Below are 24,660 nucleotides of genomic sequence, written 5' to 3'. Positions count from 1 at the left end.
CTGAGAGCAGAGAGCAGCACCTCTGTGCCCTCCCCCTGAAATGGAGACCTGCAAATTCCCCAGCCAGAAGTGTTGTGGGGCGCTCCTCCTCCTCCTCCTTCTTTTTGGGGGCAGCAAACTCTTCCAGCCCGGGAGGAATCCTGCAATAGTCGGGCATCCAGGAAACTAAAGGGAGGCGCTTAAAACAACTGAAGTAAATGATGTCTTCAGAAACCTTACACTTTCCCGTTCCCTTCCAAGGTCCCGGAGAAGGAGGGAGAAGAAAGGACTACTTCCCTGCCCCGGGGCCCCTTCTCGATCATTGATTCACCTCGTCCAGAAACCGAGAAAAAAGGGGATTTTCTCCTGCTCTTTTGTTCTCCTCCCGCTTCATCTACGCCTAGTATTATTTTTTTTAGGTAAGCCGCTCAGGTTGCTTGATTAGGATTACTGTATTGTGAACTTTCTTCCCTTTCTCTCTCCCTTTCTCTCTTTTTCCCTGTGTGTGTTTAAAAAGTTCACTAGATCATATTTAAGGAGGACTTTGGCAACGTTTGCAAAGAAAGAGAAAAAGCAACCTGTGTTCTCTAGTTGGGAATAGGGACTACACACAAGTAGAGAAAACTTTGATTATTTATGCTAAAAAAGAAGAATGATGAGTCTCAGTCTCTCTTTGTGTATCTTTCAAGAAATGTGGGTGAATCCAGTAAGAGGTTAGAAATAAGAATAATGGAAAAGCAGTATTGTGTTTATTAAGTTGGGCATCTGGAGATTATCTGATTTTAAAAAAAGATTTGTTGGCTCTGACCTTTTAGAGCAAGGGATGTGAAAAATAAACTTTGCTACCAAGGCAAGCTAGTTGGGTGTGTTTGTGTGCTTTCAGCATTGTAACACCCAAATCTAGTGTTGTCCCACTTGGCAATCTCCAAAATTCTGATAAAAGCTAGAAATTCTGAGAGTTACACACCTAACACATATAAAAAGTACTCAGTAGGCGAAGGATTCTTTATCTGTAAAGTAGAACTAAAACCTGTTGAAAACAACTCTGTAGGATGAAGGAACAGTTTGCTTGAGAAGGCTTGTTTGCATTTTTAAAATGATGTTTGCATTTCTACCATGCACATAAGTGTTACAGTTGAGATGTATACATTATACAGGTGGTCCTTGACTTATGACCACAACCGGAACCAGAATTTGAGTTGCTAAGCAAATTGGTTATCAAGTGAGATTGAGAATCTCCACAAAGTGAGTCTTGCCCAATTGTATGATCTTGTTTCCCACATTTGTTAAAGCCAATCACTGCAGTTGTTAAGTGTCTCGTGTGGTCGTTAAGTGAATCTGTCTTTCCCCCTGACTTTCTTGTTCAGAGTCATCTGGGAAGATTGCAAGTGGTGATAGCATGACCCTAGGATGCTGCAATGGTTGTGAATACATACCAGGTGCCTGAGTTTTGATCCTGTGACTGTGGGAATGCTGATGGCCCTAAGTGTGAGGACTGATTGTAAATCAGTTTTTTTTCAACGTTGTTGTAACTGAATGGTCACAAAACAAATCGTTGTAAATCAAGAACTGTCTGTATATGTAATCCAAGTCTAAAACCCCATTGACATTTCATTACTTTCCCCACTTTCTGTCTCACCTTAGATTCTGCACTGAGCTTTAGGAATTGCTGTTTGAGTGTCTTTGTAACAAAAAGCAAGAAATTGCTCAGAGCAAAACTATCCATTTGTAAAGTTAACTTTCTTTTATTTGTATGCATCTCAAAATAAGAACCTGGGGTAAGGAAATCAAACAAAATGTGTAATCTGCTGTCTCCTGGATGTTTGGCTTTTAGCTCATATTAGACTTGGGTAGCAAAGCCAGTAAAAGGCATCTGGAAATATTTTCCAAAACATTTAGAGGGTACCAAATTCATTGACGTTACTGTGAAGGATTTAAACCTCTGCATTCAGAATGTAAAATCCTTTGTTTCTGAAAGCTATTTTGGCCTAAAGACTGGAGTAGATTTCTGCTGCACTGGACTATGTGGAACACACATGGCTGTCATCCAGGGATGATTGTACGGGTGCTCTTTTTGTATGTCAGTGAATTTTAATGTTTCCCGTTGAATGTGCCAGGGGTGGGTTCTATTTACCTTTACTACCGGTTCGCAACGGGATCGCACGCGCATGCGCAGATCTCCGGCCTCCCGCCAGTTTTACTACCGGTTCTTGCGAACCGGTCTGAACCGGGGGCAACCCACCATTGGAATGTGCCTTCCCTTCTCCCACCTCTCAGCAGGAAGTTGGAACCAATCAGCACATGGAGTACACAGCTCCACAATCCGCAATTGGGGTTCTGGAACTTTTTGCGTCCACCATCTGCAATCCTCTGTATCCCCCATCAAACCTTCACAGCATAGTTATATGGTGACAGCTATAGGTGGTTGTGGCCAACTCTAAATTCATCCATATATTTATATCTTCTATTTATTAACAGTAATAGCATGCATGCCCTTCAATGCTTTCTTATTTTCTTTGGTTTCATTTAATATTATACATGTTATTTTTTTTCCTCAATAGGAAGCACTTTCCATCAGTAGTCAGACAGTTAATTATATTTGTTTCTCCAGCAAACATAATTATCATGCATATTTTATTCATTGATTCACTGGGAAAAAGAATTTTATTGAAAGTTTTTTTTATTTTAGTTTTATTAAAGTTTTATTTTATAGACAAAGAAACAATACATAATCAATCATTCAGTGCTTCATCTGAGAACATCTTTTGTGACTTCTTCTTGTTCTCCAATGTTAATCATTTCATAATATCATTTCATTTATTATAACATTTCTCCCACATTTCTTACTTTGCTGTTAATACATTTATCTTCTCTCTCCTCTTTCTTCTACTGGGAAAAATAATTGACTGTTTTCTTTTGATGTACTAATTCCATAACACTGCCTGTTAAGGCAGAGGTAAAGAGCAAGCATTTGAATAGTGTGGTGTTTCCCTCTCCCCAACTGATTACTAAGATCTTCTTTTCTGTAGATGTGAGATGCAGGTGACACAGCCATATTGGACTTGTTGCTGTTGGCTTGGAACCTGCCTATGGCTCCTAGCTGGAGAAGGAGGATATGCCTATGCAAAACTCTGCAGAATTCCCCCATGTGGCAGGAATACCAATGATGGATTACAGCCTATCAGACAGCAGTGCCATGGCGCACACTGCTTCAGCAGGTCAAATCACTCATCTCATACTTTTGTTCAGCCATCCAGCAAACAACAACCACAGCAGTCTTCTATAGGCAGCATCCTGGGGCTCTTAGCTGTGACTAGCCGAAGTTCAGAGGCGATATGTTCTGGAGGAAGGGACTGTACCAGAAGAACTCTCAATAGCACCATGCAGGATTGCAGAGGCATTGAGTGTCGGCTGCCCCTGCACATTCGCCAGAAGCCTAGACCTGCAAGCCAAATCTTCCCATGCCCACCAAATCAAGGGGAACGCTGCCTGGAGCCTACCCTGGTCAGAGTAACTGAGAAGGCAGCACAATTTGTTGGGGAAGAGCTTGCCTACACAGCTTCAGAACTTGGTGGCACTGCTCTCAGCGTTCAGCTCACCTGTGATGTTAAACCAGGTAAGTGTTGGGAACTAGTATTGATCCATTTAGTAAGCTAGGACCAAAGGTGGTATTCAGCCAGTTCGTACCGGTTCGGGTGAATAGGTAGTGGAGATCATGGGTGGGCCTGCCCACCCACCCACCCGTGCACTTGCCCTGGCTCTATGTCGTCCTATTAAGAGACGTTTTCGAGGCCAGGCGCATGACCGGAAGGTCAGGTATGTGTGGAAGGCGTCCAGCCACGCAAAGCATGTGTGCGCATGCACAGCGAACTGGTGGTAAGTATATTGGAAACCCACCTCTGGCTAGAACTGATTGGCTGCAGCACATCATTGTACAATGAATAACTTTAAGTACCAGTTCTGGTCACAAGAAGACATGTTCAGTGAAAAATACCCAGATATACTGTGGCCATAAGAAACATTTAGTTCCAGGATTTTTACATTATAAAAATGTCAGACAAGAAAGACTAGGATCACACATGAATCTCCAATTAAAATGAAATATTACTAAATAATATCATCATGCCCATGAACAGTAATCTAGTCAACTAATGGTTAGCACTATTTTGGTGCTGGATAAAGGCCAACAGAATTCAAGAGGGGTTGAACTAAGTCCATTTGTGACTACATAGAGATTTGAGGCTGATTCCCGTTTTATCTCCACCCCCAGGTTCTGCCATTCCTTCTACAAAAAAACAGTTCAAAGTAAAATATAAACAATTTTTTCTATGTCCTAAAAGTTGCAGATGAGAATTAGCATTTCTAGGGCCAATTGAATAACAGACCAACTTCTTCCAAAATAGTAATATGAGGAACGGGGAGGGCAAACAGAAAGAAAAATCATTCCTTTTTTGTTTTCATGTTATACCCTATAAGTTTAATAGGCTTCATGCCAATGTGGTAGTTTTTCTTTGCAGCAACATTCTCATTCCAGTTTTCCTCTCCCTGTTAATGTTACCTAAGTGAATAAAAACGTTTTATAATCTTGACGCCTTTAAATAGGTTCGAAGTTATAAATCTGTGCTACAAAAATATGAATAATCATTAGATGATAGCAAAGAAATAAAGAAAACTCTGGTGCCATGTTTTTGGTCATCCCAATTCTTGCACCTGAAACCCAGCAACCATAGGTTAGAGTTAGAATTTCCAGCCCATGTGGCCAACCTTAATCTAACACCTCTAAAGAATACCAGTTTGAATTGCTAAGACTCCTTCAATCACATGACTCTTGACTTACAAACACAACTGGCACCAGAACGTCTGTTGCTAAGCAGGGTGGCTGTTGAGTCATTCCCAACTGTATGACTTTTTTTTTGCCACAGTTATTAAGCAAATTACAGTGCTGTTAAGGGAATCCAACTTCCCCCATTGACTTTGCTTGTTGGACTGGCTGGAAAAGTCACAAATAGCAATCACGTAACTCTAGGATACTGCAATTCTGGAATGCTTCAACATTCATAAATAAATGCCAGTTGCCAACTTCCCAAATTTTGATCATGTAATCATGGGGATGCTGCAACGGTTGTAAGTAGGAGGGCAGTTCACAAGCCACTTTTTTAGTGCCGTTGTAACTTTGAATTGTTGCTAAGCAAGTGGTTGTAAATCAAGGATTACTTGTAATTGTGGTGATACAATAGAGCAGGGCTGTAAAACCCACAGCCAGTGGGCCAGATGCATCACACGCTGTCCATGCCCACGTCTTGTTTAGCGAAGGGGAAAAAAGTCACAATACATCACGTGACGCCACTGTGATGACGCGAATTTGACACCCCTGCCATAGAGATAGTTCCTTGAAAACAGGCCAGTCAAAAAAAGTTGGTGAGGCTGGACAGAGCCACCTCTGAATTTGAAGAGACTTAGCAAACATTATGTAGACTTAGTGGGCTCCCACATGCTGGAATATTATTTAGTACAGCAGCAATATTACAATATGCCAATATCTGAATTTGTTACACCAGCACATTATGGGAATTTAAGAATGAAATTAGGATATTTTGTAAGAAGATTGAAGGCATTATGGTAAATGAAACCAGTGAGAGAAGCTGTGCATGTTTTAATGCCGGATTGTTTGTATGTTAGGAGGTAATGAAGTTCCATCTGAGGATGCACTTGTGCTCCAACTACAGCTTACAAAAGGCCAAGAAAAGTTTGTTGAAACACTAAAAAGTCAGCAGGCAGTCATTGTGGATTTACAGCAAAAACTTGCCGAGCAGCAGAATGCATTGGTTACCCAGCAGCGGGAAATTATTATGCAACAAAGAAAAATGTATGAACAAATGGATCTGATCAAAGTTCAGTACGGCATGCTTTTTGACACAGTGAAGCAAATGTCATTTAAAGGTTTGCAAGAGGACATCCAGCATTACTTTGAGGCTAATCTTGAAAACCTGCAGAAGGAAGTCAGAAATCATCTCCAGAAGTCCTATTCTGGGCATAAACTAAATGTGGACGCAAAAATGATTGATATTGGAGAAACTTTAATGGAATGTGGCTTTTGTGAAAGTGATGAATTTTGCAATTTTCAGAAGACACCATCACAATGTGAAAAATGTACCTTGTGTCCTGCTGGCTTTTTTCAGCTATTGGAATGTTCTGCAAATACAGATCGAATATGCCAGGTGAGCTATTATTATATTCTAAATTTAAATAGTAGCATTTTTAGGATTAATGGTCAGGTTTGGCCTATATGCATTTTACACAAGTATATAGATGTGTATACCTTGATCTTTGACATCGGTTACTTACTGTTTATTTATTTATTTATTGGTTCGATTTATATGCCACCCTTCTCTGGAGACTCAGGGCGGTTTACAATGCGTTAAGCAATAGCCTTCATACTTTTGTATATACAGTACCTGCTTAGTAGGGCTTTCGCCCCCCCCCCCAAGCGGTGTTCTTTTTATACAAAGTCAGCTTATTGCCCCCACAGTCCGGGTCCTTATTTTACCTACCTCGGAAGGATGGAAGGCTGAGTCAACCTTGAGCCTGGTGAGATTTGAACTTGCAGTAATTGCAGGCAGCTGGCAGCTAAGTGCTACTTAACAGAACTTTAGTCCGCTGCGCCACCAAGGCTCTTGGTGTTTCCACAACTTTCAAAAGCATCTGCTATCTGAGCAGATGACATTGGCAATATTTACAGTATTGGTAAGTAGCTGGTGTTAGTTAAGGTAATGACTTCAAACTTGATTGCAGAAATAGGACTTCAGCAACAGAGTGGTTAATGCCTGGAATGCACTACCTGACTCTGTGGTTTCATCCTAAAGCTCCCAAAATTTTAACCTAAGACTGTCTACTGTTGACCTCACCCCATTCCTAAGAGGCCTGTAAGGTGCGTGCATAAGACCACCAGCGTGCCTACCGTCCTTGTCCTAATGTTTCCTCTATTCGTATCTATTTTATGTATTCAATTCATGCCTATACTTATATATATTACCTAATACGTTATTGACAAATAAAAAAATAAATAAAAAATAAAATGAAATGTTAGTTATAGGTCACTGTGGGATTATAAAAAGTGATAAAATTCAAACATCTGGTATTGCTCTACATGTAGGCTCAGAATACCTCAGGTTGGGGAGGTAAAAAAGAAAATGTTTAATAGGTTCTCTCAAGGTAGTGGAATCTGGATGGGAAGGCACCGAATTGGGCTCAGTTTTAGCAGAATAAAGTGGATATGAATTTTGACCAACATGGATCTGGAGATTCACCATCTTTTGTTGAGAATTGGTTAGTACTTCTGCGACACAGTTACTGCGCAACCTGGAGGTCCAGGAGAGCTGATGGCAGCTATGATTAGAAATTGTTCTGTACTAATTGTACACATTTCTTGACTAAGAGATCATAATTAGGGTCATTTGTGCATTGGTCACCTCCCATTTGGATTATTGCAATGCATTCTACATGATAGCAAGGGATACATTGCTACCCCTTGTTAAGGTGACCAGACGTCCCGTCTTTTGGCAGGACAGTCCCGCTTTTTAGCAATTTGTCCCGCGTCCTGCGGCGTTTCAAAAAAGTCCCGATTTTTCATTCTGCCTCCTCAGTCCCGCTGCCTCTTGAGCCCCAGCTGATAGCTAGAAGAAAAAAAAACTGTTTAAACTCTTGCCCGGGGCTTCAAAGGGCCGCCCTACAGGCAATCAGTGTAAAGAGTTCCTGAAGCAGTTTTTTTTTCCCCTAGCTAAGCTGCAGAAACGAAACCGAAACCAGGATCTTTGGTGGAACGTGACAAAATGAGGCAGAGAGAGATTTATTTTTATTTTTATTTTTCCTCCCCAAAAAAGGTAGGTGAAAAACTGCAAACAATGGGAAATTTAGGAGGAGAGTTCAAGATTTTAAAACACAAAAGAAAAAAAAGCTGTATTTAACTAGGGAATGGTAATAATTGAATTGAGATACTATTAATTGTATATTGTGTTGAAAGCAGAAATGTTTAAGTTGTGGTTCAGAGGAATATATGGGGGAAATTATTTGGTTTATTATTATTGGTAAATATAATTAATTGATTTGTAAGAAATTGGATTGCATGGAAATAATTGGAATATTCATGTTCATATTGATTAATATACAAAAAAGATAGTTTTATAACTAATTGATTTATATTAAAATGTTGAATTTGTATTAAACAACTGTATTACATAATTACATAATTAAACAATGTGAGGATGGATATAAAAATAGATGACAATGGGAAGGGGTATAATATAGAATAGAAGGGAAAAATTGAATTTGATTAAGATTAGAGATGAGGATGAAGGGTAATATTGTTTTTTAAAAAAAATAGATGAGGAATAAATATGGCAAAAAGGAAATATAGAAATTGTAAATTAAATTGAAATGACTAAACACTGTTTAAATTTGTGAACTGGCCAAATACTTTGTTCAAAGAAAATACATTGTATGTTTGTATGTGTGTTTCTAATTATTGCTATTTATTCATATTTGTTCTCTTTTATTCTTTAAAGTTTAACAATTCATTCTTTATCTTAATATCTTAATATTTGTTTGGGGTTGGCTTTCTTCCCTTTCATCTTTTTTATTGTACAGCAATCTTTCTCCTCAAACCTACCACCTCTCTCTTTTCTTTCCTTCTTACTTTCTCTTCCCCCCCCTCTTCTTCTCCTCCCTACTTCCTCTTCCTTTCTCCTTCTCCTCTCTTCCTCCCCCTCTTACCCTCACTCCTACTCTAATTTCCCTTCCCTTCCTTCATCCCTCTCTATTGCTGTATCCTTTTATGCATATGGACTACTCAGAGGGCTGAAAAAGTTATTTTTGACTGGTCCTCGCACTTTTGACCAGTCATCGAACTTACGACTGTCTTCACATTTTATGTTTTTTGCCCTATCTTATCACCATGGTGAAGAGAAGCAGTTGTGAAATGAGTGACATGGTTGTTAAGGATGCTGCATGGGCATAAATGTGAGGATGGTCATAAGTGTGAGGACCAGTCAAAAGTGCGAGGACCTGTCAGAAATGACTTTTTTCAGCCCTCTGGTTAGTCCTTTTGTGCATATGGACTACTCAGAGGGCTGAAAAAGTTATTTTTGACTGGTCCTCACACTTTTGACCAGTCCTCGAACTTACGACTGTCCTCACATTTTACATTTTTGCCCTATCTTGTCATCATGGTGAAGAGAAGCAGTTGTGAAATGAGTGACATGGTTGTTAAGAATGCTGCACGGGCATAAATGTGAGGATGGTCATAAGTGTGAGGACCAGTCAAAAGTGCGAGGACCTGTCAGAAATGATTTTTTCAGCCCTCTGGTTAGTCCTTTTGTGCATATGGACTACTCAGAGGGCTGAAAAAGTTATTTTTGACTGGTCCTCACACTTTTGACCAGTCCTCGAACTTACGACTGTCCTCACATTTTACGTTTTTGCCCTATCTTGTCACCATGGTGAAGAGAAGCAGTTGTGAAATGAGTGACATGGTTGTTAAGAATACTGCACGGGCATAAATGTGAGGATGGTCATAAGTGTGAGGACCAGTCAAAAGTGTGAGGACCTGTCAGAAATGACTTTTCAGCCCTCTGAGTAGTCCCTATACACATAGCCATGGCCACCCGGTCACATGACCAGCTAGCCACTCCCACCCAGTCACATGGCCTCCAAGCCACGCCCACACAATAAGTCACGCCCACAATGGTGTCCTTCTTACCAATGTTAAAATCTGTTCACCTTACCCTATACACATAGCCATGGCCACCCGGTCACATGACCAGCTAGCCATGCCCACCCGGTCACATGACCAGCTAGCCACGCCCACAAAATAAGCCACGCCCACAATGTCCCTCTTTACCAATGTTAAAATCTGGTCACCTTACCCCTTGTACATGTCTACTTTGTAAGGTGCACAGCTCCCAGTGGGTTTTCAGGTATAATTCAAGCTGCTGGTTATTGCTATAAATCTCTTCTTGACATAGGGCCAGGTTGCTTGCATGATGGTCTATCTCCACTTATTTCTGCCCGTCCTATGAAATCTGACAGGGTGGGCATGCTCTGAAGCCCTTCCATAAGCAATGTCATCTGATAGGAACCAGGAAGCATGTCTTCTCTGTTGTGGTATCTACCCTGTGGAACAGCATATTTCCTGAAACTGTAAGTTGCTGAAGTTCTTCCTCTAGGCCAAGGATGTCAAACTCGATTTCATTGAGAGCCACATCAGGGTTGTCTTTGACTTCGGGGGACCAGGGTGATTGTGGCAAGGATGGGCATGGCCAGTTCGATGTCACTTGTGTTGAGGGTGCCTGTGGTGGCCTGAGCATTCTGCCAGTGAAAACGGACTCCCAAGCTCCGTTTTTAGCTGTGACAGCCTCCTGCAACCTCTGCTAGCAAAAATGGAGCTCAGAAGCCCCCCTGTGCACCTCCCCGAGCTCTGTTTTTGCTGGCAGAGGCACCACAGGCCAGTCATTTGCTGTTTCCAGAGCGGGCCTGCCGGCCGGATCTAAATATCCCACAGGCCAAATCCGGCCCCAGGTCCTTGAGTTTGACACCCCTGCTCTAGGCAGTGACAAGGTTGCTAAGAAATTTGATGAAATAATTGTACTGATATTCCTCAATTTACAACTGTAATTGAGCCCAGAATTATGCTTGTAAGTTGTCATAAATTGAGTGTGACTGGACCCAATTTGTTGACATTTTTATAGTGGTTGTTAAGCAAACACTGAGGTCATTAAGTAAAACAATTTTCCACAGTAGGTTTTTTTTTTTTTTGCCATAAACCAGAAATAAATATTGGAAACTGGCAGAAAATGTTGAAAATCATCATGGAACTGTAGGACACTGCAAATGGCAATAAATGCGAGCCAGTTGACAAGCACCTAAAATGTGATTGTGTGACCATGGTGTGTGTGGGCTATTATAACTTTGAAAATGGATCTTAAGTAGTTCTAGGGACATCCATTATAACTTTAAATGGCCATAAATCAGGAATTATCTGTATGTTTGTGAGTCACTGTGGGCATGATGTGTTGTCTATAATTGTTTTAAAATTATTATTTCTGGCTATTTTTAGTCACTATAGATTGTTATCTCCCCTGATTCATATGCTAAGTGGACAGTCATATGAACTGAAGTAATAAAGAATATATAATAACAGTAACAGCAATAATACATTGCCTAAATTTACTGTGTGGTCATCTATTGCATATTTTCTGCAACAGCCTTAGAGCTGAAGTTCTAGGACTTTTTCTAGTTCTAGGCAGATCCACTATTTTCTGTTGGAGAATGTGATCTTCCAATAAGTAAGGATGAATAATTCAACACTTCTTTGAAACCATATAATTAAAAGCATACATTTGCACCACGAATAATTACTGTCTTATATTCTTTTTAAACATTTGTAATTTGAGGTCATTTAATTGGTTATTTTGATAAGGATAACTAGAGTATTATTTTTTTAAAAAATAAAATTTAGTTTCCCAAATGTTTTGAACCAAGTCCTATCAGCTGCAGATAGCATGCCTGATTGCAAGGCGTTATAAGAACTGGAGTCTATTTCTTAATCAGAAGCTCACTACCAGTTCACCATATACTGGTAGTCCTCAACTTGCAACCACAGTTGGGTCCACAATTTCCATGGCTAAGAAGGACAGTGGTTAAGAGAGTCATGCCCAATTTTATGACCTTTTATGCCACAATTGTTAATCAAATCATTGCAGTTGTTCAGTGGTCATTCAGCTAATTTGGCTTTCCCCATTGACTTCATTTGGTAGAAGCCAGCTGGGAAGGTTGAAAATGTCGATTAAATGACCTGGGATGCTGCAACTATCATAAATACATGCTGGTTGAATTATCATGGGGATGATGCAATAGTCATGTGCGAGGAATGATTGCAAATCATTTTTTTCAGTGCTGTTGTAACTTCCAATGAATGGCTGTAAGTCAAGGAATATTTGTATGTGTATATATTTTGAGAGATTTTTCTTCCAAAACAACATCCAGTTCATTCGTAGGTGGGTAGATACATAGACATAATCTTAGGGCAGAAAATGCCAACTGCTTGCTTGCTAAACAAACAAACAAAAAATAAAATCAGAATACAGTGATGCTCCTAATATGTTAGGAATTTATCCTCCAGATGTTCCAGATTGGAAATTCTTGGTCATGAAACAGATTTGTCATATTTGCTAGTAGCTCTAGGCGTTGTATATGTTTGAGCAAGCGCAGAAGCATTGAATTTAACAAGGGAATCTATAACAAACTGCAGTGACATTGAAATGCCAACTTGTATTATGATGCCTTGTAAGTGATGTAGTTATGTAATGAAGCTTGACACAAGTAAGTAAGTAGTATAACTTATGCCATCATATCATAATCCAGATATCATTTCTCTTCCTTCTTCCCACTCCCTGCAGATGCCTTTAAGAATATTTATATGTGGTAAGGAAACAGTTGAAAGAGATAATTCAATATCCAAGTTATGAGAGCTCTAGCTAATCTTTTTGGTGGTATGAAATAGATTCCTAGCAGGTGGTGTGAAGAAATAGGTCTGGAAGTAATTACTTTCATAATAGATTTGGAATCTCTCTATGAAATGGATGGCCAATAGACTTCACAACTATTTTTTCAATACAATTAACCACGCCTGCATGAGCATGAAAAGGGTCTCCTAGATATTGTTGTCCTACAAGTGTCTCCAACAGCACGGCCAGGGATAGAGGGCTGAGAAGGCCATAAATCCTGTCAGACAAGCTTCCAAAACATTGCTGGGTTTACTTAAATCTGAAACAAAGTAAGGAATAGAAGCAGTTATGAATATTTTAGCTAAGTTTTTCTTCTTCAGTTTTTCTACAAAGAAATCAAAATTATCAAAAGTAGCATGGATTGAGGAAAAAGTGGTATTTTTGGGTCATTGTAAAATAGAATATTGATTATGTGGCATTATGATATTGTGATACTGGTGAGATGATCCATGATGCCTGGGATCATATTTACTAATATTAGGAGCATCTTTGAAAAACAAAAACATACACAATTGTTATCATTTGTCGAAAAGAGGCAAAGTAGCGAAGCCAAAAAGAAATAATTTGAGTATGTCAAGGGGGTTTTAAGGTCTCACAGGAATTATAAGGAAGAAAATTGAAAGGGATAGGAATTGGTTTTAAATTTATGGAACAAAATAGACTAGACAAAATAGATTTTGAGTCCCAAAGGTGCAGTGTAATTATAGAATTATTGGAAAGACATTAGATCATTTGCATCTTTTGTCCAAATTATAAGAGAACAGTAGCACTGAATATGTTTTTTTTTAAAAAATGATATCTGTAATAGTACATTAATTTGATATCTGTAATAGTATAGTATAATGTTAGAAATGTACTACAGAATTAATATAAGTATATCTAATAGAAGCCTTTCCAATCTGGCGTTTTTTGGGTAGGTTGGACTTTAAGGCCACAATCCTGGAATGTATAACTAGCATTTTGGAAGTTTATCAGTGTAGAGGTAAGAGATGCAGGTATAGAGGTGTTTTTTGGATTTTTGGGGTTTTTTTGGGGAAAACACTGATTTGAATATGAATTTGAATCTATTCTTCACAGGATAAAGATGAATGCATCGAATTACCAAGTATATGTGGAGAAAGGATGAAATGCCTGAACACACCAGGTAATGAGTGACAAAAACATTATTTATTTCATAGTCTCCTTTTACAAAATATATCTAAAAAATCAGAGTTTTAGTATGCCTTTAGTTTGATTGGAATCAGTTGAACTCCAGATGGTCAGGACTGATTTGTCTTAGTGATTCCAGTGGCACCAATGTCCATCTTAATCTTGGTTCTTAATCAGAGTCAGCTGTGCAGAAAATGATTAAGTATGATAGGAAAATGATTTGTTTACAGGCACAAACAATTGCCAAATTCTGGTTTTAATGGAAACTGTTAAATAACATGCATATAGGTTCATTATAATCTTATTCTATGATTTCCCTATGGAAGTTGTGGGTTTTCCATCTTTTGAGATTTTTAAAATGACACTGGATAGCTACCTCTAAAGGATAGTTTACAAGTACTCCTCGATTTATAACAGTTCATTTAGTGACTGTTTGATGTTATAATGGCACTAAAAAAAGGGATTATGACAGTTTTTCTTACAACTGTTGCAACCGTTGCAGCTTCCCCGTGGTCACATGATCAAAATTCAGACCCTCAATAACTGAATCATATTTATGACGGTTGCACTGTCCTGAGGCCATTTGATAACCTTTTGTGATCTTCTGATAAGCAAAGTCAACGGGGAAGCCAGATTCACTTAACATTTGCAGTGATTCACTTAACATCTGGGACAAGAAAGGTTGTAAAATGTGGCAAAATTCACTTAACAACTTTCTTGCTTAGCAACATAAATGATGTGCACAATTGTGATCGTAAGTCGAGGACTACCTGTAGTTAGTTTTTCTGCAAATTTCAAAAGGTTAGACTAGATTATCTATTTTCGGGGGTTGTTTCTAACTTCTCAGTTCTATATCCTGGAGCATTTAACAGTTAACAGTAAATGAGTTGGAAGGGACCTTGGAGGTCATCTAGTCCAACCCCCTGCTCACGCAGGAGATCTGTACTAGGGATTCGATCTGCTGACCTTTCTGATTGACAAGCTCAGTGTTTTAGCCACTGAGCCACCTAGTCAGATTTAGTGTAACATTGGATTAGAAACACAAATTAATTTATTTTGGGTTGGATGTAGATCACATGTATTTCTGTACCGTGTTTTCCTGAAAATAAGACCCTGTCCTATAATTTTTTGAACCCTGAAATAAGTGCTTGGCTTTATTACCAGATTGGGCTTATTATCAGGGGATGTCTTATTTTGGGGGAAACAGGGTATTTTAGGCAAGCTTCATTAATTTGTTCTTCTTAAACTTGTAAAAGGCAAATTTTCTGAATTTTGACCTATAGTTCACAACAATTTCCCTCTTTTAGAATTGTGCTTCCAAAAGGGGAAGGTGAGATTTTATGTCCCTGGACCATTGAATTGGAGGAATTTTCCAATTCTGAAAAGGTGCAGGGCCAGGAGATGATTCTGTATTCAACTGAATGAAAATAGTGAAATACAATTAATCTGATTGTTTTTTCTGCATTTAATATTTTTCCCCACTTGTTTATTTCACTTACTCCATTTTTATCCTGGCATTATTATTTTTATAAAAAACTCAGAGCAGTGAATGTGCATAATATTCCTTCTTCCTACTTTCCTCACAAAAAACAATCCTGTGAGGTAGGTTGGGTTGAGAGAGAATGACTGGCCCAAAATCACCCAGCTGTTTTTCATGGCTAAAGTAGGACTGAAACTTTTAGTCCCCTGGAAACTTTTCCCCCATTTGTTGCATTAAAAATTACAGCTGGCAATCTTAGAGGAACTTTGATTATTATTCCTAACATTTTGAAAGTTTACACCTGAATTGATTGAAATGGAGCAGCTCTGTCTAAAGCAAATAAAATGGAATTGTTTGGCTAAAAAAAACTTGCCATTCATACACAAAATACAAATGTTTCTGATGATTCATTCAAACTATTAGCTAAAATTCATAATTAGGAGGCCACAGGCTCAATGCAAGCAGTGAAGTGATGGTGCATTTTTGGTAGTTCTGTGTCATATGAGTTTTACTCCCCCCCCCCCACTCAGATTTGCAGGGAGAATTTTCTTTTGTTTCAGCTGCCTGAATTGAGTCTAGTTTTCCTAGATGTCCCAATTCATAATGGAGAAAAATTGTGCGCCAAGGTGGGGATAAAATTGGAGAAAACTTCCAAAGTTGTAATAAGGCATTTGGCCTTTTTTTGAATTGAATCCATTGACTTGGAACTGATTTTATTAGTGTAAATTTCATCAGACATTCAGTAAACAGGGTTTAATTGTTGCAGGTAAATAAAATCAGGCTTCTGACTGAATTATCTTTTCTTCTTGTGAATAGGAGGATTCCGCTGTCTTGGAATGGCAGAAAAAGAGGCTGCTCTGGGACTGTGTGGAGAGGAATATTTCTTCAATAAAGAGCATCAGGAGTGCCAGGCCTGTCTCGTGTGTGATGATGGAGCAGTGATTTTACCTTGTTCGCTTGTGAGCGATACAGTTTGTTCAACAGCTGTTGAAACCATTCTATCTGAGACATGGGCTGCAGATATAGCTTTACCGTTGTCTGGCTCATTTCAGATCTACCCTGGGTTTAACCTGAAGTTAAAAGAAAAGCAAGGATGTGATACGGGAACTCTTGAAGAGGACAGCTTGGTGTTCAAAGAACATGGCTTAATGTGGGCTGATTTCAATTTTGCTGTGAAACATAACTGCAGAAATTTCCTCCACCTTTCCTTAAAATTCAAGGACAGTGAAGAAGGCTATGAACTCAGTGGAGTTCGTATTGAACAACCAGAAGGCAAATTTTTTCAGAGTGCCAGTGTGAGTAGTGCTGCAGAAGTAGAGCCAAGCCAAACTCTTTCGATATTTTTGAAGAGCCCTAATCAATTCTGCAACCAAAGTAAAGATTTAGACATATATAATCTTCAAACCCCTCTCAGCTTGTTTTGGTTATCTCACGATACAGGAGCAGTAGCCATGACTGCACAGATAATGACCGCAGTTCACTACCAGACAAATTATCAACCAACCTTTAAATTTGTTTCTCTTTCTGACTCTTATATGCTAACCTTATCTCATGATGGTAGAGCCATCAAGTTTACTGAAATGGGGGTAGTGAAATTTGTTTTCCAACAAGCTCTGTATTCCATGGGTCACACCTGCATTCATGAGGGATTCAATATGGTTGTTTATCTGAACAAAAACGGAACTAATGCAGAACTGATGACGGTTTATAAATCTGGGGTCAATTACAGAGATACTTCAATCTCTGTTTCTGGAGCCACCAAAGTCAGTGCTGGGGATCTAATGAGCTTTGAAATCCTTTCTCCTACACAATGCAGCATTCGTTATTTTGGAGACAGTTCTGGAATTAGTACTCTAAGTCTCATCTGGCTTCCATCTGCTATTTCCACTGCATTGTCAGCCAGAGTCTCCGTAATAAGATTGCCTACAGGAGCTGTCAGAAACAAAGTTTTGGATTTTGCACAAGTCTCAACCTATGAGAAACAGATCTATTTAATATCTACTGGACAATTTGCCCAAAAATATTTTATGTTTACAGAAAGAGGAATTGCTAGTATTGTGTTCACTTTAAAATTAATTCATTCATGTAATATGCTCCGGGTAACTTTAAATCAGTATGTCAGTGATAATGCTCCTCTTAACATAATTGCTCAACAAATTGGAGGCCAAGTACCTGAAGGTAGTATCTGGACCAGTGTTAGCCTTCGTTCCTCTTTCAAGGTTCACAATGGAACCATGATATCTGTATCACTAGACTGTGTGCGTGGCAGAATTAACCACATTTCTCATGAATATGGAACAAGCTTATCTGTCTTATGGATATCTTCATAGTTTTGCTTGGAGGACTTTTAAAAGAAACTTTGAAGATTGAAGTAAACGGGTTGCAACTATTGGATAAAACCCAACTTGGTGCCTTTCAGATGCGTTGGACTACAGCTCCCATAATCTTCCAGCTATGGGACTCAGAATTTTCAGTCTAGTGTACATCAAGGGACTAAGACTGAGAAAGCCACAATTCCCTTACTTTTGTTTACATTTTGTTGCATGAAGTAAATTAAACAGTCAACTTTTTGATAATAGTGATTGAATGAATGATTGATTGATAGAAAATGAGAATTGTGAGTCAACCAAAGGTACCATCTCTACTGAATTTCTGTTGGATGTTCTGGCCATCCCATGAGCTCTTGAGTTGTGAAAGTATTGGAAAGACTATATCTCATCATTAACTCCTTCCTTATTGGACAAATTAAGGGAGAAAGAGAAAAAAGCAGGAATATTCAATGGTACATCCACTGATCCACCCTATTTTCACACTGCCTACAGGCCATCCTTTTAGCAATTCCATCCACTATCTGCTTTGCCCATCACTGCCTAGTATCATCCTCCTCTACCTCTCCTGACATGATCTCAAGCTGAGGAAACACTGAAAAACCCTTCCTGTCTACCACCTGGCTATCACTCTGCAAGTGACTCATGAGCAAAACAGTACCTTCACTGTTCTTTTAAGGGAAGTAAATATAGAAGGAAAGCAATAGTGAAGGAGACAATCTTTCCCTACTGCAACAAACCTCATTGGTGGCCTAACACAAGGAGTGGGAGCAAGAAAATGGCAAAAATACATAACTGAGTTAAACCAAAGTCATGGCACCTAGGCTTTACGGTATACCAGTAGCCCCAAGAAGAAGGGCAGCAGATACCTCTCATGGGTTCCCAGAAGTGTATAGCAATTGACTCCTGACATGATGGATGATTAGTGCCTGGAATCCAGGGATTTTGCATGCAAAGCATCTAATCATCTCCACCAGCTTTTGACGCAACAGCTTTTGTTGTACTCTTAGCAAGTAGCCTAAGAGCATCTTTTGGCACTGATTTGTGCGTGACTGTGACGCACAAATCAGTGAGCCATAAGCACATTTTTAACCAAACCAAACCATGTTCTAGAAACATGTTATATAGATAATGTTCTCTTGTCCTCAAATGCCTGCTCAACTACGTATTATACACTCTTGTTGTAGAGTGCAGGAGAAATGGTAGGAAATCATCAACTATACCTGAAATGCACACTTCCACAATAACAAGGTGATCATCCAACTCAAGAGAAGAAGCTTAAAACACCTGATTTTTGTAGTAACCTTCAGAACCACTTGCACTGAAGCCCATAAACTGGCCCGTAAATTCATCCCAACCTGCAGCACTATGCTGTGATAGTACTTTCTTTTTCTAAGACTCTGGACCACATTAGTTGAGTATAAGGTTTCAAATACATGGAATCAAAGCTATCTTACTAAGTCCAGAGGAAGAACCAACCCTCATGGAGCCCCTGACCCATTTATTTCTCACCTTCACAATAACTATCAAGTAAACCTCATGCAGCACACAAACCATCCTGCAGAATACCTTTCGTGCCATGAATTTCTGCATCAGAACCAGTAATCCTGTGGAAGTATTCAGTGTTGAAGTTGACTTGCCTCTGCAAGGCTATAGCCAGCTATCACCCAGCAGGCAGAGCATGTAGGTGCCATACTGCCATCCTAGAGCTATAGCCAAAACCAACTGGAAAGCACTGCATGCGATGCCCAGAAATGTTCTCACAGTATTTACTTTATACATATCTAGTAGAATTTTCTTCCTATGGATGAGTGGGCATTTATATTTTATGTGTATATGCATCTGTATACACATATGTACATACATTTATATATATAAAATTAAGCTAGGTGGATGGATGCAATTACATCATGATAGGTGCATCATTGGAAGACCTGAAGGACCAGGCTGGGTACAATCTCCTCCACCCCTGGATAAAATGTATGTCTTTGCTAAGAATCAAAGCCAACTTGAGAGGACATAATAAATATAAAGTGCACAATCATTACAGATCCTGAACATATATATAGGTACAATCACCAGCCTTAAAATTATTCTCTTCTTACTTTTATCCTGATTTTCTTGGTTAACACCTGTTGCAGATGTTGTGCCTGATAGTCTTCTTTCCTAGCATAATAGTTATAATACTTGTCTTGAATGCAAAATATCTCTAGTTTGAAACCCAGCAGACGGTATTTTTAATTACTATTTTTCTTCAGTATCTATTGTTTCTGCTAGGCAGTTGCTGTTTGCCAATGAATAGTGCATTCATGGAATTGGTACAAAAAAAAATATGTGTACTTGTATTGTGGCATGATTCAGCAGATATTTTCCCAGAATTATTAAGATACAGAAATGTATAAATATCCAAATAATTTCAGTCAGTAGGAAAGTGGTTGACTGTCATCTCCATGGCAGTTAGTGGTGACTTCAAGGCATTTTCCTCCCTTGGACACAGGCAACATAAAAGGATGTGACATCTGCTGCTACGTTTAGTTTCAAATCTGCTCCAAATTTGCCACATAGCTAGCAAAATGTCAGCATATATTCCTTTTCTCCCACGGCTTTACCCCAAAGTCATTTCACCAACAAACAGTAGCCATGAAAACCAAACTAGGAATACCAAAGTATCAAGTACAAGGCGTACCAAAGTATCACAGCCTACTTCTGGGATATTCTTTTGAGTTCCCAGTTAAATCTACAGCAGTGTTTTTCAATTTGAGAACTTTAAGCTGTGTGAACTTCAGCTCCGAGAAATCCCCAGAATTCTAGAAGTTGAAGTCCACACAGTTTAAAGTTCCTGAGGTTGAAAAACACCGATCTAGATCTAGAGTACGGTCCCAAAATTTGTCAGCAGTCTTCTGTCCAGTTTCTAATTATGGCTTAGGAGCAACTAACCAGATTTGATTTCTGCAGGATGCAACTGCAGTTGAGCTCCTGCATTGGGACCTTGAGGGCCTGGTGGCTCAGCAGACTGATAGCATTGTGATTAACACCAGCTGTCTGCAATTACTGTAAGTTCGAATCTCACCAGGCTCAAGGCTTTCCATCCTTTCTAAGGTAGGTAAATTGAGGACCCAGTTTGTGGGAGCAATAAGCTGACTTTGTATAAATATATACAAAAGTATGAAGGCTATTGCTTAACGCATTGTAAGCCTCCCTGAGTCTCCGGAGAAGGGTGGCATATGAATCAAAAAAATTTTTTTTTAAAAAAGGCAAGCTACCATCTGTTACATGTCTTCCTGACAGTAAAACCACAAGAATATTACATATAATCATGAACTTTGTGTTCCTGAGATGTTGAGAAATTGGTTGTCCACACCCTCCTCACTAACAATTGCTTTCAGCTCCTTGGAAGGTATAAATGTTATATCCTATTTACTTGCTTAAATTTTTTACCCCATACGCTTCTACTGAGTTGCTTTAAGCCTTGAAAAGCTCACAAGTGACTGAGAAATAAAACAGTACACTTTTGACAATAGTATCTAGGTATTATTTCTTGCTTGATTATCCTTCATATTTCATGTAATTTCTTCCATAATTGCAGACAAACAACAGCAGCCATAAACAACAATAGGTAAAACATTTAGAGGAAGCTAAAAGGCAGCACAATTTATGTTCTTAATTATGTGTTCATTCCAACAGTTAATTTCCTGTTAATTCTGAAGAGGAATTCAGCAATATTCAAAATGTAGTATTTCATCCATTTAGAAAGTCTTTGCTCAGCCTAGGAGCATCTGACTGCTATCTAAAGGTTGCCAGATTCGTTATTTCAAACTAATCTTTCTTTAAAGACACCCCTGTGAGGCATTCTTGAGTGCTTCCATCTTAATCACTTCAAAGCAAATAAGACCAACAGATGATTTAAAGTTCTAGGCACATCTGAACCTCATGATTGTATAACCCTTGGCTGAGAGGAGAATAAAAGACTTCAGGGAATATGAACAGATTGCAAGCAGAAGAAGAATACAGGTGTCTTACATCAGACAAAAATTAACTCACTCATTTTGGAAGTAGGAGACAGATTTAGCTGGTGTTATAAAATATTTTACTTAAGGAAAAGATTTGTTGTACTAAGAAAGAAAAAACAATGTTTATCTTAGGGCCAATGGGAGCAGTACTTGAAGTGCATTTCATTTTCTTTTTGAAAAAACATTACATTTCTGGAATGACAGATTTTCATAGTACTGTGAATGTGTGTGTGTTTAATACAAAACCAGTACTTTTGTATTCCTGCAATTATATTTCAGTATGAGGTTGTGATATTTGATGCCATACCTGCAAGAGAAGATGTGATGAAGTAGAACAGGGGTGTCCCACAGGCCAGATGCATCACACACAAATCACACCCACCCCAACTCCGTGAAGGCAAAAAACACCGCGATACATCATGTGACATCAACATGACACGGCAAGTTTGGCACCTGGGAAGTAGAACATCTAAGCCAAAGTTTCTAAAACATTTGCAGCTTTTAAGATATGTAGACTTTAACTCCCAGAATTCCCTAGCTGGGTGAGAAATGCTGGGTGTTGATATCCACACAATTTAAAGTTGTCAAGTTTGAGAAACTGACCTACTGGGGAGACTACGTTGCTAAGCGAAGGCATCAGTTTCTTCTGTACTTTGTGCGGGTCAAAAGTTTGGCTTCTCATTGGACTAATGTTTAATATCTGTGAATAAAGTCTGGCAGTATAATATTAATGAAAGCTTTGCCCAAAGCTGTAATTTAAGAAGTCATTTGTCTCCCTGGAATGTTATTGTTGAGAATGAAAAATCTTCCCTTTTCCACATTTTTCCATTTTTCTAGTGTTGGCATTTTTTTCCTATTACCCCTATGTGCCAGGGAACATGGCACATTATTTGGAGAGATTAAAACAGGTGTATGGATGCCAGTTATTGATGTTTCTGTTGGTGATGCAGAAATGCATTTTGAGATTCACATAGTTCATTTATCGAGGTAGAGATTTTGGTGCTTAAGAGAAGGGCAAGAAGAATATTCTAACAGCATTAAAAGCAAAAGTACTGCCAATGTGATTCTCTTCGATGATGTCACATTGATTATTTAGTGATATCTTTCCTGATTATTTTTGTTATAGGTCCGTGATGGCGAAACTATGGCACGCGTGCCACAGGTGGCACACAGAGCCATATCTGTGAGCACGTGAACATTGCCCTAGCTCAGCTCCAGCGTGCATGTGTACACCAGCCAGCTGATTTTCAGGCCTTTTGGGCCCACCAGAAATCGGGAAACGGACCATTTCTGGCCTCCAGGAGGGTGGGGAAGGCCATTTTCGCCCTCCCCAGGTTCCTAGAAAGCCTCTGGAGCCTGGGGAAAGAAAAAACAGGCCTACTGGACCCACCGTGCCATCGCATGCCAAAAGTGGGGGGAGCGCTGGGGGAGTCGCATGTGCATGCACGGGGGCGGGGCACATTGAATTATGGGTGTGGGCACATGCATGCTCAACCCCCCGCGCTCCCCCCCACTTTTGGCATGCGATGGCAAAAAGTCATCACTGTTATAGGTAGTCCTCAGTTTAAGACCACAACTGAGCCCAAAATTTCCATTGCTAACTGAATCACTGCAGTTATTAAGCTAGTAACATGGTTGTTAAATGAATCTGGCTTCCCCATTGACTTTGCTTGTCAGAAGGTTGCAAAAGGTGATCACATGACCCAGGATAAGTCAAATAAGTTGCTCAGTATAAGAACAGTGAATTCAACCATATTGCCTGGCTTAGCTGTGTTGTGTGAATCTTAAAATCTAGTGCACTGTAGGCCAAGGGTCATTTCTTAGCTAATCAATACTCCGGAGAAAGAAGAGAAAAGCATGCAGTATTCAAAACAGAAGAAACTCTATTAGAAAACACACACCATCAGAGTACCACCTGTCAAGTACAAGAAATCTGGAAAAAAGATGATTAAAATGAATGCAGGTCTATCACATGCTAACACTAGTTACAAGAATCTGAACCGCTAATAGTCAAAACAAATTGGTAGTAGATAAGAGTCAACAGAATTTAAGGTGGACTGGACTTAGATATCAGTTTGATGCTTGCTTGCTATCGGCTGCCATAGTAATGGGGAAGGGGGAAGGTTGGCATTTGGGTGGGGAAGTGAGTTAGAGTGAAGACGGCCTGTGTGTGAACCAAAAGGGAGGGATGGTCTCGACTGTGCAGCTGAATGGACTTGTTTGTGCCCAGTCAAAGTCAACCATCTCAGCATACCAGATGGGGAAAACCACCTGAAGATGTGCCCCACATGATTTATTTTATTTGTTCAACTTGTATGTCGACACAAGGCTGCTTACAATGCATTTAAAAACCATATATAAAACAAAAGTTAAACCATTAAAAACAATTAAAACCCATTCACACCATTCATGGCCGGATCTCGCCAGATCGCAACAGCAAGATCAACGGCCCCAGGCTTGCCGGAAGAGCAAGGTCTTCACCGCTTTTCGGAAGGCCAATAGGGTGGGGATAGTTCGGACCTCAGGAGGTAACTGGTTCCAGAGAGCTGGGGCAGCCACAGAGAAGGCCCTCCCCCATGGGCCCGCCATCCAGCATTATTTAGCTGATGGGACCCTGAGGAGACCAACTCTGTGGGATCTTACCGGTCGCTGGGAGCTATGCGGTAGAAGGCGGTCTCGAAGATACCCTGGCCCTGAGCCATGTAGGGCTTTAAAGGTAATAACCAACACCTTGAATTGTGACCGGAGACCTATAGGGAGCCAGTGCAGCTCGCAGAGAATTGGTGTAATGTGGGTGTACCTAGGTGTACCCACCACAGCTCTCGCGGCTGCATTCTGGACCAACTGTAGTCTCTGAACACTTTTCAAGGGTAGCCCCATGTAGAGCCCCATGATACCATATGGAATGGGGATTGGACATTCTGGGTCCTTGGGAGGGATTTTGGGAAACTTTCAATATGTAACTTTTGCACCCTTTGGCTCAGATCTTGCTTTTCTTTCATGGCTATCATTTCAAATTCAGTAAAAGTACTTCTTATCTGCAAACATGGAGTCCCGGGTTTTCTTTCTTGGGTTTTGAACGGAGGCATGCCCAACAGATATCTTGTGGGCATGATAATTGATAAAGTGCTTGACCCCTCTCTTGGGCTCATCCT

General features: G+C 39.6%; 1 protein-coding gene across 1 annotated transcript; it reads left to right on the top strand.

Annotated features, from left to right (window-relative positions):
- Positions 1–3,004: 3,004 nt before the first annotated feature.
- On the top strand, positions 3,005–21,015 carry LOC117655042 (uncharacterized). Its single transcript, XM_087892865.1, has 4 exons — positions 3,005–3,595; positions 5,659–6,197; positions 13,617–13,683; positions 15,985–21,015. The coding sequence occupies exons 1-4, from the start codon at positions 3,016–3,018 to the stop codon at positions 17,496–17,498; spliced, it is 2,700 nt and encodes an 899-aa protein (XP_087748991.1). The 5' UTR covers positions 3,005–3,015; the 3' UTR covers positions 17,499–21,015.
- Positions 21,016–24,660: the final 3,645 nt, after the last annotated feature.

This window comes from Pantherophis guttatus, chromosome 4 (assembly GCF_059756535.1).
Source record: "Pantherophis guttatus breed Tessera chromosome 4, ASM5975653v1, whole genome shotgun sequence".
Taxonomy (NCBI): Eukaryota; Metazoa; Chordata; class Lepidosauria; order Squamata; family Colubridae; genus Pantherophis; species Pantherophis guttatus.
Note: the sequence above shows the minus strand (reverse complement) of the source record. Positions and strands in the feature narration are given on the sequence as shown.

Coding starts and splice junctions, on each gene's coding strand:
- LOC117655042 (XM_087892865.1), top strand. CDS start 3,016: ATGCAGGTGACACAGCCATATTGGACTTGTTGCTGTTGGCTTGGAACC. Junction 3,596..5,658: donor CACCTGTGATGTTAAACCAG/GTAAGTGTTGGG, acceptor TTTGTATGTTAG/GAGGTAATGAAGTTCCATCT. Junction 13,684..15,984: donor GAAATGCCTGAACACACCAG/GTAATGAGTGAC, acceptor TCTTGTGAATAG/GAGGATTCCGCTGTCTTGGA.